Raw genomic sequence first — 14,103 nt, forward strand, 5'->3', positions numbered from 1 at the left:
CTTACCTATCCCTTACACCTGCTGCCTCAGACAGAAATCTAGAAAGCAGCAGCTATTATTTCATAGAAAGCAAAAGCACATCAAAGACATTAAATGCCCTCAGATCCTTTGATCTGCGAGGCTTCTATTCACTTTTAAAGAGAAATATATTTTAGTAGGCTGTACTTAACAGGGTAATAGCTTCCAGATAGCCCATTTCCTGGATTATTTATTTTCATCTATCTTCATGTTTGAATGCATCTCAAATACCCTGCTGTGAAACTAACCACAATGTTTATAAACATTTAAGAGTTAAGTGCTTTCACTTCCTCTTTTTGTTAGCAGAAAGCACTTAATTGCTTTTGATATGACTAGGACCTGTCAATTATAGTTCGGCTCTCCATATAGAGGTATCTGATATGGGGTGTCTGTGATATGAGGGATTCTTATGGGGAGGTCTCCGATGCATGGGGCTCTCTGATATGGAGGGCCTCTGATATGGGTAATCTCTTATGGAGGTTCTCTGATATGGGGGTCTCTGATACGGGTATCTCTGATATGGGGGTCTCTGAAATGGGGGGGTCTTTGATATGGGGATCTCTGATGTGGGTATCTCTGATATGTGGGTCTCTTCTGGGGAGGCCTCTGTTACGGGGGTCCCTTATATGGGGGTCTCTGATATGGGGGAGTCTGGTGGGGGGATCTTTGATATGGAGGACTGATCGGGGTCTCCCATATGTGACTTTGATGGGGATCTGGTGGTGGATCTGCTGGAGAGGCTCTGATGGTGGTCTCTGATATGGGTGTCCGATGAGGTTTCTGATGGGGGTTTCTGATATGAAGTCTGAAAGGGGGGATCTGATGAGGGTCTCTGATATGGGGGTCTGAATAGGGATCTGATGGTGGGGTATTGGGTGGTGGGATGGGCAGGATTTACATTGTGGGGAGGAGGAGGCCCTCCGATAGACTTTGGGAATATCGACATTACTTATGTACCCCCTTGTCGTCCACCACGTCAGGACCAGATTCGAAAATACTTCCAGCAATCCAGGCCCCGTGAAGCCTGGCTGAGAGGGCTAGAACATCGCGGAGGCGTGGAGAATTGCGCTTTCAGCCTATTAATCGGGTACAAATGGGTTCAAATAACCCAGTTGCATCCTCCCATCGGGATGGGGTGTGTAGCTCGCTGCTGCCGCCGTTGGGGGACCGGAGCTTCGGAACAGGCACTGGTCCCATTTTTAGCCCAACGCTCCATCCGCCACCACATCAGGAACCACGCTATTGTCAGCGGGTGGCGGAGAATTCCACCCAATGTTTAGCTTACAGCCCTGCATATAACCTCTATAAAAGAATATTTCTCATGATGGCCTTCCCAATACAATTCCTCCCTTGAGTGAGATCTGGAGGGGAAACCATGGCAGGGGGTGGGGGAGTGGAGAAGTAGAGGAGGCAGTGAGAATAAAATATCCCTGAGCACAGGGTTCCAATAATGAACAACCAGAGCGGCCTGGCAGAAAAACCACTGCTTCCGCCTCCTTTTGAAGGTTATCTTCATAGATAAAAATGAATAAAATGACTGTGTGTTGAGGGAAGGTGTTCGGGGAGTGAGGACCTGATTCGGTTGTCCTCAATTTTGCCATCTCTTCTTGGTAGCGTTCCTTTAAATGTCATGCGGCAGGGTGAATCTACATTTAATTCCAGAGGGAGGGAGAAGTTATTAACAGAAGATAAATTTTCATAATATACATTTTCCGCTCGGTTCAACATTTTCAGATTAGATTTAACCTGAGGAAATGTGGTTTGCAAAGAAATAGCTGCAGTAAATTACAGGGAAATGATTTGACCAGCGTAGATTAAACATGCCATTGGACTCTATTTTAAATCAGGTGGTCAAATATGGTACAATTTTGAGGATTGTGGTAGCATATAAGTACTTGTGCTAAACATGTTCAAAGTAATGATGTTCGGCTGGGGGGGGGGGGGGGGGGGGGGGGGGGGGGGGGGGAGTGATTCAGGGGAAAGCATCCGGCTTCCGAGGAGATATATCCAACGGGATAGGACAGCACAGAATGAGCTGAGAGCGCCCTCCAGTGGCCAGCCTATTTGTTTGAAATTTATACGAGCCTCTTGCAAGTATAAGCAGAAGACTTAAAATGGGTTGGCAGAAAATTCTGTCTGTATTTTTCAGCGAAAGGAATTAAAGTAAGTGTTTGCCAGGAGGCAAATATATGCATCCCACATTCAGCCTTTGAGCTGTGTAGTCAACTGGAATGTAAATTAAAGTGAAACATTACTGGGAGCACAAGATTCAGAAATTCAGTCCCTGGACGTTTTGGCTTTAAGTTGTCACAGGACAATGTGACTAACTGTCCCGAATGGAGAGTGCAGTAATTTGATGGTCACGGTAATACTGGGCCGATGATACAGAGGTTGTGCCTCCAGAGTATTAGCTCAGGCCCCTGAATGATTAGCACATGGACAACATCATCGAACAAATTTAACTCCAGCTTGTAACATGTTACAAGCTGGAGTTCAATTTGTTCGATGATTGATGGGCTGGCTGTTGTTGTGAAGACCCGGTGGGTTCACTGATGTCCTCCAGGTGTAAGAGAAGCCACCACCTGTACCTAGCCAGATTTGAACACAACTCTAGTCCCATGTTATGCTCCTTTTTAATTTACTCTTCTCATGTCATATGGGCATTGCTGTGTTGCCCATCCCTATTTGCCGTTGAGCTGAGTATTTCAGTGGGCAGTTAGAGACATCCCCATTCAGTAGATCTGGGGTCACATTTAGGTCAGACCCAGTAAGGATGGAGGATTTCTCTTCCTTACAGAACATTAGTGAACCAGATTTAATTGTTTTTTTTACTTTGCTTCTTAGATGGGCTTTTTGGTTGGCATGGACCACTCTAGGCCGAAGGGCATGTTTCTGTGCTGTAGACTCTATGGGCGTGATTCTCCGAAACCGGGAGAAATCGTGAGGCTGGCATCAAAAGCGGGCGGGTTTGACGCCAGCCTCCGCCCCCCCGACCCGGTGAAGACCCGGTGAAGACCCGGTGGGTTCACTAGCATGCCTCGGCCGTGAACTCCGGCATCGCGGGCTTAACGAATTTCGTTAAGCCCGCTTGCCAGAGTTTGCGATGGCTGACGAGTCACATGACGTCAGCCGCGCATGCGCGGATTGGAAGACTCCAACCCGCACATGCGCGGATGACATCATCGCTCATTTGCGCGAAACCTGCGCATGCGCGGGCCGGGATGCCCCTCAGCCGCCCCGCGAATGGATACAGCGGGGCGGCGGAAGGACAAAGAGTGCGCGGGGTAAGTACCCGCTGCCCGCGATTGGTGCCCACCGATCGCGGGCCCATGGCACCCTTGGCACGGCCGTGGTACTGCCGTGCCAATCGGTGCCATGGTTCCCAAGATCACAACTTTACGGCCGTTTTTACGAACGATCAGACCAGGTGTGTTTGACGTTCCTAGAAAACGGTCGTAAAGGGCTTGGACTTCGGCCCATCGGCCAGCTGAGAATTGCTGCTCGCCGTAAAAAAACGGCGGGCAGCGATTCGTGTCGGGAGGCGGGCGTGGGGGGGGGGAGAATAGCGGGAAGGCGTCAGACCAGCGTGGCCGTAAAAATTTACGACCCCCGCTATTCTCCGCACCGTCGTGAGTGCGGAGAATCGCCCCCCATGAACTTCTATGAACAATTGATTTGATTCACTTGTCACATAACCGACCAGCTTGCAATTCCAGATTTTGCTTTTAATTAATTGAATTTAAATTCCAACAACTGCTGCCACGGTGGGATTTGAACTCATGTCTCCAGAGTATTAGCTCAGGCCCCTGAATGATTAGCACATGGACAACATCATTGCACCATTGTCTGTCCCAACATACTGTCCCTTAAAACCCTCTGCTGTAGGACCTCCCATAGTCAGGATAAAAAGGAATACAGCTTTGTGAGTATCAACCATATTGCTGAGAGCAAATTATAAATAGTATTACAATGGATAAGCTGCCGGAAAGACATTAACAAACCTTTTTATTCAGCATATTTCCTTCCCTCAGAAACAAGTTACCTATTATTGTATTAAAAAGAATCTGTCCGGAAAGTATGGTCCAATATTGAGGCACGTGGGGTGGAATCTCACGGTGGGCTGGATTCTCCGACCCCACCCGCTGCAAGAACACCAGGGGTGAGCTGCCTGCAATGGAGAACTCCACTGACCTCAGGTGGGATTCTCCGGTTACCGGGACAACGCGCCCGGAGAAACCCGCCCATTTTTTTCAAAGTATCAGTCTCTGACTGAAAACTGCTGTGCAGCTCTCCAGCTGCCCAGACCAGTTTCATTCCACATCTTGAGCCGCTTTTTAAAAAGAAGTGGGCGGGGTTTATGCCATCACTTGGGTGGGTCGGGGCATGAACCGGCTCCATAGAGCTCGGGACGCCATCATTAACGGCCGCCCCAATCAGAATGGAAACTGGACGGCATCCAGCCCCCACCAGAGAGGAATTGGGGGCTCACCTGCCATACCTCCCCTGCCCCGGACAATCTGCAAGTATCACCGGCGGTTCGCCCCCCCCCCCCCCCCACCACCACCACCATCCCCCCCCCCCCCCACCATTCCCCCCTCCCCCCCACCCTGTGTGCTCGTTTCCCAGCCCATGTCTGCAGGTTTCCCCCTCACTGCCCGTTCACCCTCATCACACAATAATGGCAACCACCCCCCTCCCACCGGCCATGGGTTTCCATGAGGGTCCGCCCTTCACGCTGACCCCGGCACAGGTTGGCACTGGATTGATCCCCTCAACTGAATCCTGGATTTAAAAAGCTGTTGTAAACTTCACGTTGGCGAGGTTTGAATAACTGCGGTAGAGGGTCCTGTTAATAACATTAATATTTGATATAGCACATTCAAATGAGGCTCCTTACCTTTGAGGGTGTGAACTTCATGATGTCGCTGGACAGCGAAAGTCAGGAAACATAATCAGCAGGATTCTCCCTTCTGGGGACTAAGTCCCCACGGCGTTGGGAGAACCGGCGCCAACCACTCTGGGGTCAACAACCCCCGAAAGTGCAGAATTTGCATTCTCCTCACTTTCGGGAGCTAGCTGGATGGCGGAGGGGTTGGCGCCGCTCCAGCCGGCGCAGAAGGGACTCAGCAAGTTTGCGCATGCGCCAAAGGGCCGGCGTGATCTCACGCATGCGCGGAACTGCCGCCGTTGTTCTGCGCATGCACAGACCAGCCGGCGTATTTTGCCTCTTCTCCACGCCGGCAATGGCGGAGACCTGCTGGGGTCGGCGTAGAAGGAAGAAGTGCCCCATGGAACAGGCCCACCCGCAGATCAGTGGGCCCCGATTGTGGGCCAGGCCACCGTGGGGGCCCCCCCGGGGTCGGATCCCCCGTGCCCCCCCCGAGGACCGCCCCCGCCAACTTAGCTGCCATGACCCGCCGGTGTCAGAGGTGAGTGATTCATGCCGGCGGGACTGACCAAATACAGACGGCCGCTCGGCCCATCGGGGCCCGGAGAATTGCCGGGGTGGGGGGCACTGCCAACGACCCCCCCCCCCCCCCCCCCCCCCCCCGACCGGCATGGCGTGAATCCCACCCCCGCCCGAAAAACGCACCAGAGAATATGGCAGTCGGCGTCGGGGCGTTGGGGTGGAATTCGCGCCACCCCTCGGGGATTCTCTGACCCGGCAGGGGGGCCGTCGGAGAATCCCGCCCAATATCTTTGCAGAGAACCCCGTTTCCCAACTCTCTCTGGGTTTTCCGCCTTGTCGCCTTTCTCTCTGATGGTGATCGCGGGCTGGAAATCGGCACCACTGACTGGAAAGAATCATAGAATTGACAGAGCAGAAGGAGGTCATTCGGCTCATTGAGTCTGCACCGGCCCTTGGAAAGAGCATCCTACCTTACCCCACACATGCACCCTCTCCCCACACCTCCATCCTAACCCCGTCTAACCGTTTTTGGACAGTAAGGGCAATTTAGCATAGCCAATCCACCTATCCTGCGCATCTTTGGACTGTGGGAGGAAACTGAAGCACCCGGAGGAAACCCATGCGGACACAGGGAGAAGTGCAGACTCCGTACAGACAGTGATCCAAGCCGGGAATCGAACCTGGGACCCCGGAGCTGTGAAGCAACTGTGCTAACCACTGTGCTACCATGCTGCCCAACGGCCCAGGATTGACCTGCATTCTGTGATGACGTACCTGATCTCAGCTAGGGACAGCAGTTGAAACATCCTAGAAGGCCTCAGAGCCATTGCATGAAGGAGAGAACAATAATCAGCCTTGTTTCCCTTTTATCGTTGTTAACCAGCGAATCCGGCTGCGTGTGGCCATCAGGTGAAAATAGGAATTGTTTAATATTCTGCTGATACTTACAGTCGAGATTCGCATCTTCACAACAGCCACTACACAGGCGTAGTGGGTCACCAACTGGCATTAACTTGACACTGTCAATGCCAATCAGTTCAGCCCACTGCATTGGCAGAACCAGTGGAACAGTACCCCAGTAAATTGGCAACACTTGTGGGAGTTGTGTGTGTGTGTGGGGGTGGGGGGGGGGGGGGGGGGGGGGGGGGGGGGGGGCCTAAAAACAGCATCTCTACTTCTGGCCACAAAATAGTTTCCTCGCTGCTCCATCAATATTATCTTAATGCGTGCTCTTATTTCTGTTGCAGATTTGATTGTTGGTGCCCACGATGCTGATAAAGTTCTGTTATACAGGTGAGGATCTCCAAACAGCAACACGGCTGCAGCTCAACTTGATCATCTGCCACCTTCCTAAATCATTAGTGTCGCCTCACGATCTTGTCTGTGTTCCTCTCCATTACATGGCCTTGTCTCGTCCATTCATCGAATGGCGCCTGAAGAGAATCTTATTCCAAGGATAACTGGGGCTGGATTCTCCGCCCCGCCGTGCACCACTTTTCTGCCCCGACCAGCTGGCGGGATTTTCCGTTACGCCGACCGGTCAATGGGGTTTGCCATTGTGGGGCAGCCCCACGCCGTGGGAAACCCCTGGGCACCGGCAACACGGAGAATCCCACTGGCGGAGAATCACGCCCCTGATATTTATATAGCACGTTTCATGTCCCAAGGTGCTTTCCCAGGAGCAAGTTCCAACACAATGAACAAGCGAGATGCACCACATTGACAAATCCATCTTCAGTCATACATTCGATAAGAATAAAGAACACACTAGCCTCACAGTTTAGCTCATGGTTAAAGGGCCGCTGATTTCCTGAGCAGGAGAGTTTAACAGACCATGGGCGAAATTCTCCGCAGACCGACGTGACGCCCATTTCCGGCGGGGAAAAGCGGTGCGGTTGACTCCGGCGTCGGGGCCTTCTTTTAAGCCGTTAATCTCCGTTCCCGAAAGGGCCAACAGCGGACTGACGCGATATGCGTCAGTTTCACCCGCTGCGGAAGTGGCGAGTCCCGCCGTTTGTGTGGTGGGGAGAGAGAGCCCTGGCGTTTGGGGGGGTGGGGTGGGGTGGGGTGGGAGAGAGACCCGGCGTTTGGGGGGGTGGGGGGGAGAGAGACCCGGCGTTTGGGGGGGGGGGAGGGACCTGAGAGAGAGACCCGGCGTTTTGGGGGGGGGAGAGAGAGACCTGGCGTTTTGGGGGGGGGGGAGAGAGAGAGACCTGGCGTTTTGGGGGGGGGGGAGGGAGAGAGACCCGGCGTTTGGGGGGGGAGAGAGAGACCTGGCGTTTTGGAAGGGGGGAGAGAGAGATCCGGCGTTTTGGGGGGGGGGGAGAGAGAGAGACCTGGCGTTTTGGGGGGGGGAAGAGAGAGACCCGGCGTTTTGGAAGGGGGGAGAGAGAGACCCGGCGTTTTGGGGGGGGGAGAGAGAGACCCGGCGTTTTGGGGGGGGGGCGGGGAGAGAGAGACCCGGTGTTTTGGGGGGGGAGAGAGAGAGACCCGGCGTTTGGGGGGGGAGAGAGAGACCCAGCGTTTGGGGGGGGGAGAGAGTCCCGGCGTTTGGGGGGGAGAGAGAGACCCAGCGTTTGGGGGGGGGGAGAGAGTCCCGGCGTTTGTGTGGGGGGGGAGAGAGAGTCCCGGCGTTTGTGTGGTGGGGCGGGTGGGGGGGGGGGTGAGTGGGTGGGGGGGGTAGGAGGTGGGGGGGTGAGGGGGTGTGAGTGGGGGTGGGGGGGTGAGTAGGGGTGGGGTGTGAGTAGGGGTGGGGGGGTTGGGGGTGGGGGGTTGGGGGGGTGAGTGGGGGTGGGGGGTAGGGGTGGTGGGGTTGGGGGGGGTGGGGGTGGTGGTGGGGTGGTAGGGGTGGGGGGGTGAGTGGGGGTGGGGGGTAGGGGTAGGGGGTAGGGGTAGGGGTGGTGGGGTAGGGGGTTAGGGTAGGGGGCAGCGGCGTACAGAGGAGGGGTGGCGTCGGTACGTTAGCCCCGGGCATCCATTGGATGGGGGCATCAGCAGATCTTTCTCAAGGCTCCCCTTCCTCCCAGCTGCCTTGTCTTTGTTTGAGAGAGAGAGGGGGAGATTGTGGGGACAGACAGAGAGAGAGAGACAGAGAGAGGGAGTCCCGTCCGCCCTCTGGCTGAGAGCAGGGCTTTGGTGAATATATTGCAATCTGCCTAAACCCCGGAATATTGCCTGGTTAGAATGCAGAGGGAAATGCTGGGATCACAGGGTGGGAGATGTGTCTGGATTTGTCTATTTCAGCTTCAGCCTCTGCGATTTCAGGTCAGTTTCACAACAACATGAAAAACGCGTGGAGAGAGAGGGAAAAACTTTGGCAAAATTTCTGGGTTCTGCCTTTATAATTCACAGCGCAGAAAGGGTTCTGCGCTGTGAATTATCAAGGCACCTTTTCTAATCCTGGGGAGAAACAACCTTTTGAAGAGTCTGAGGAAATAAGCAGGAATTTGGATTAATTCTGCCTCCCCACCCCCTGGGCCTCTTTCGCCTCCTTTCTCCTCCCTCCCCCTTTCTCCTCCCTCCCCCTTTCTTCTCCCTCCCCCCTTTCTCCTCCCTCCCCCTTTCTCCCTCCTTTCCTCCCTCCTCATCCTCTTATCTCTTCTCCTCCTCCTCCTTTCCTCCTCCCTCCCTCCCCTTTCTTCTCCCATCCCCCCTTCTCCTCCGTCCCCTTTCTCCTCCCTCCCCCTTTCTCCTCCCTCCCCCTTTCTCCTCTCTCCCCCTTTCTCCTCTCTCTCTCTCTCTCTCTCACATTCTCTTCATCCTGCCCTTTGTTCCAGAGCTATTTGATCCCCCTGTGCACTGGCACAGATTTACAGTGCGGTTTAGGCTCTGCGTTTACCCCAGGTGTGGGGGCAGGGAAAAGAGGGGGGTTCGGCATTCCTCAGGGGCACTGCATTGAACCACCCCCACCCCCCTCCCAAATCATCCTCCATCTAACCTCATCCATCCCTCTTTTCCCCGCCCCCACACCTGGGGTAAACACAGAACCTAAACCGCACTGTAAATCTGTGCCACTATAAATTAGATGGGGTTACGGGGATATGGTGATGGAGTGAGCCTAGGTTGGGTGCTCTTTCAGAGGGTCAGTGCAGACTCAATGGGCTGAATAACCTCCTTCTGCTCAGTGGTAGTTCCATGGTTCTAAATGTAACTGATTATCTACAGCCCCTTTTCCAACTCCTCCTTCCTCACCCCAGTCCCTTTATACACACAGACATGCACACACACAGACACATACAGACACACACAAACAGACACATACACACACACATACAGACACACAGGCACAAACACACACACAGACATGTACATACACAGACACACACAAACACACACACAGACACACACACACAGATACACACACACATACACAGACAGACACATACAGACCCACACAGACAGACACACACATACACACAGACACACGCACAGACACACAAACACACACACACAGATACACAGACACACACATACACACACACAGACACACACAGACACACACAGACAGACACACACGCAGACACACACACACAGACGCACAAACACACATGCACACACAGACACACACAGTCACACAGCCACACACACAGACACACACACAGTCACACAGACACACACACAGACAGGCTTTCATTTTGGTACTTTTTCCTTTTAGGTGTCGAAGAGTCAGTTTTCTCCTTTCCAAAGTACAAAACTTGGGAAAACAATGTCCTGACAAGCAATCTGTTTCAATTTTGAGTCTTCTGCTCAAAGGCACATCTCGATTATGGGTCCACGGACCAAAATAACAAAATAAAATAAAAGATGTGGGAACCAAGGAAATAAACAGGAACAAATCTTACACTACAGTATTCTAGGTTATGATTCAAGAGTGTCAGCAATATTCTGGGATACAGTTCCAGAGTCCCCATAGTATTCTTACATTTTGTCATGCACATGTACTTAATATTTTAGCAATGACAGTCAGTGTTGCCAGGCCATTTGACGTAAATCTATTGAAATATACGATTCTTCACATGAGAAAATCTTTACAGTTCTCAGAGCTTTTTTGAGTGTGTAAGTGGGCGCATGTAGACTCGTCCCTGTGCAGGGAATTAACTGGAGGTGGAGTATTCCCAGTCTTGTTCATGAGTCACTATGTGCAGTGGCACAAGAGATTCGGGATAGGCATTATGATCGGGACTGATCTCTTATGACTACTTCGCACACCTGTTACAACTTGCACTCTGTGCTACTTGAACAGGAGCATTTGCTTGTATACAATAACAGGTTAGGCTCACATTAAAACAGCACAGAGATATTGCCCAGCATATTGAGCATTCATGTTGAAATGATCTGATTATACTTTTTTCCAATTCCCCCCCCTCCCCCCCCCCCCCTTGCTGGTTTCTGTTCTATGTCTGACAGCTATGCTTTGGAACCCCCTCCCCCAATGCATCATGGTCTACATTTACGTTTAGGCAGCTAAGTCTCAACACATTACTCAGCCAAAGGATCAAGTAGTTCCATACCTCGTGTTCACAAATAAAGTGTGCTGGTGAATTGCTGAATATTACTCCCTATGAAATCCATATCTCCTGGCAGCAATGTCCGAGGGTTCTGCATACGAATGTGAGCAACTGAAATGTCCCTCATATCTGGGACGCGGCCCCCCAGTCATGGGGATGTATTGAGATACAACGGGCTCAATTCAACCAAATGGGAACAAAGTTCCATAGCGAGCGCGTTTAATCGCGTGTTTCCCGGCTCCAGTGCCGAGAAACACATGGCTATTCAACGCGACTTGCGTTGTACAAAGGGCCTCAGCGAGGAATGCGTGGGCCAAGGCCGCACATAGCCCCATTTTGTCCACAAGAACTACCCAGTGCAAGCACGATATCGGGACGTTATTTTTAAATGGCCTCCCGATCTCTGAGGCCCCCCGATGCAATCCCCAACCTCTCTCCCAGCCCGAAAGCAGAATGGGAGGGTCCACACAGGCCACCCCCAGCCCAATTGCACACACAAAAATTGCCAGCTTGGCAATGCCTATGCCAGCTGCCAAGGTGCCAGGGTGGCTTTGCCAAGGTGCCAATTTGGCACTGCCAGGGTGCCCAGCAATGCCAGGGAACCACCCCACCCAAAGGGAATGCAGCTGGGGGCCTCCGATCCCTTAGGAGACCCCCACAAGTGCCATTCTGTTTGTGGGGACCAGTGAAAGACATCACTCACTGAAGGTCTCCAAAAGAATTCCAAAGCCTCAGGTACCTCGCGAATCTGTACATTAGAGTGAGACTAGTTGTCTCGCTCTAACATGCAGATTTTCCAAAAAAGTGATCCCACCCGCCAAGGGCGAGATTTAATTTGCAATGTCTCGCGAGATTGTGTTGGATCTCGTGAGGCGTTGCGAGTCGGGTAGACCCTGGGAGCGGGGTCTCCCGGCTTTTATTGGCCACGCTGCGCCGGACACAGCGTGGCCATTAGATCGCGCTCGGTATGGCAGGGGCATGGGAACCGATGCAGGAAGTTGGAAGGTAGTAAAACAGGGACAGAAGCAAAAGGAAGTAAGGGGGAAAGTGCAAGGCAGAGAAGACATAGTCAAAAATCAAAAAGGGCGACAGTACAAGGTACAGTGACTGAGGGGAGCTCAGTGAATAGGCCCAGTCATACTAAAAGGAATAAAACTGGAGATGTTAAGATTCAAAACAGAGGTAAAAAAACCAACATAAGTGTACTTTACCTGAATGCTCGTAGTATTCGAAATAAAGTAAATGAGTTGATGGCACAAATCATCGTGAATGACTATGATTTAGTGGCCATCCCTGAAACATGGTTAAAGGATGGTCACGACTGGGAGTTAAATATCCGAGGGTATCAAACTATTCGGAAGGACACAGTGGATGGTAAGGGAGGTCGTGTTGCTCTGTTATTTAAGGATGACATCCGGGCAATAGTAAGGGATGACATCGGCGCTATGGAGGATAAGGTTGAATCCATTTGGCTGGAAATCAGGAATAGTAAGGCGAAAAAGTCACTGATAGGAGTAGTCTATCGGCCACCAAATAGGAGCGTTATGGTGGGGCAGGCAATAAACAAAGAAATAACTGATGCATGTAGAAATGGTACAGCAGTTATCATGGGGGATTTTAATCTATATGTCGATTGGTTTAACCAGGTCGGTCAAGGCAACCTTGAAGAGGAGTTTATAGAATGTATCCGCGATAGTTTCCTAGAACAGTATGTAATGGAACCTACGAGGGAACAAGCGGTCCTAGATCTTGTCCTGTGTAATGAGACAGGATTGATTCATGATCTCATAGTTAGGGATCCTCTCGGAAGGCGCGATCACAATATGGTGGAATTTAAAATACAGATGGAAGGTGAGAAAGTAAAATCAAATACTAGTGTTTTGTGTTTAAACAAAGGAGATTACAATGGGATGAGAGAAGAACTAGCCAAGGTAGACTGGGAGCAAAGACTTTATGGTGGAACAGTTGAGGAACAGTGGAGAACCTTCCAAGCGATTTTTCACAGTGCTCAGCAAAGGTTTATACCAACAAAAAGGAAGGACGGTAGAAAGAGGGAAAATCGACTGTGGATATCTAAGGAAATAAGGGAGAGTGTCAAATTGAAGGAAAAAGCATACAAAGTGGCAAAGATTATTGGGAGACTAGAGGACTGGGAAATCTTTAGGGGGCAACAGAAAGCTACTAAAAAAGCTATAAAGAAGAGTAAGATAGAGTATGAGAGTAAACTTGCTCAGAATATAAAAACAGAGTAAAAGTTTTTACAAATATATAAAACAAAAAAGAGTGGCTAAGGTAACTATTGGTCCTTTAGAGGATGAGAAGGGAGTTTTAATAATGGGAGATGAGAAAATGGCTGAAGCACTGAACAGGTTTTTTGGGTCGGTCTTCACAGTGGAAGACACAAATAACATGCCAGCGACTGATAGAAATGAGGCTATGACAGGTGAGGACCTTGAGAGGATTGTTATCACTAAGGAGGTATTGATGGGCAAGCTAATGGGGCTAACGGTAGACAAGTCTCCTGGCCCTGATGGAATGCATCTCAGAGTGCTAAAAGAGATGGCTAGGGAAATTGCAGATGCACTAGTGATGATTTACCAAAATTCACTAGACTCTGGGGTGTTCCCGGTGGATTGGAAATTAGCAAACATGACACCACTGTTTAAAAAAGGAGGTAGGCAGAGAGCAGGAAATTATAGGCCAGTGAGCTTAACTTCGGTAGTAGGGAAGATGCTGGAATCTATCATCAAGGAAGAAATAGCGAGGCATCTGGATAGAAATTGTCCCATTGGGCAGACACAGCATGGGTTCATAAAGGGCAGGTCATGCCTAACTAATTTAGTGGAATTTTTTGAGGACATTACCAGTGCAGTAGATAATGGGGAGCCAATGGATGTGGTATATCTGGATTTCCAGAAAGCCTTTGACAATGTGCCACACAAAAGGTCGCTGCATCAGATAAAGATGCATGGCATTAAGGGTAAAGTAGTAGCATGGATAGAGGATTGGTTAATTAATAGAAAGCAAAGAGTGGGGATTAATGGGTGTTTCTCTGGTTGGCAATTAGTAGCTAGTGGTGTCCCTCAGGGATCCGTGTTGGGCCCACAATTGTTCACAATTTACATAGATGATTTGGAGTTGGGGACCAAGGGCAATGTGTCCAAGTTT

General features: G+C 51.0%; 1 protein-coding gene across 1 annotated transcript in view; it reads left to right on the plus strand.

The window, feature by feature from the left end:
* Positions 1 to 14,103, plus strand: part of LOC119954309 (integrin alpha-8-like) — a 194,029-nt gene that overhangs the window by 95,716 nt on the left and 84,210 nt on the right. Inside the window, exon 14 of the mRNA XM_038779427.1 lies at positions 6,676 to 6,721. Within this exon, the coding sequence (XP_038635355.1) occupies positions 6,676 to 6,721 (46 nt within the window). The remainder of the gene's footprint in view (positions 1 to 6,675; positions 6,722 to 14,103) is intronic.

This window comes from Scyliorhinus canicula, chromosome 19 (genome assembly GCF_902713615.1).
Source record: "Scyliorhinus canicula chromosome 19, sScyCan1.1, whole genome shotgun sequence".
Taxonomy (NCBI): domain Eukaryota; kingdom Metazoa; phylum Chordata; class Chondrichthyes; order Carcharhiniformes; family Scyliorhinidae; genus Scyliorhinus; species Scyliorhinus canicula.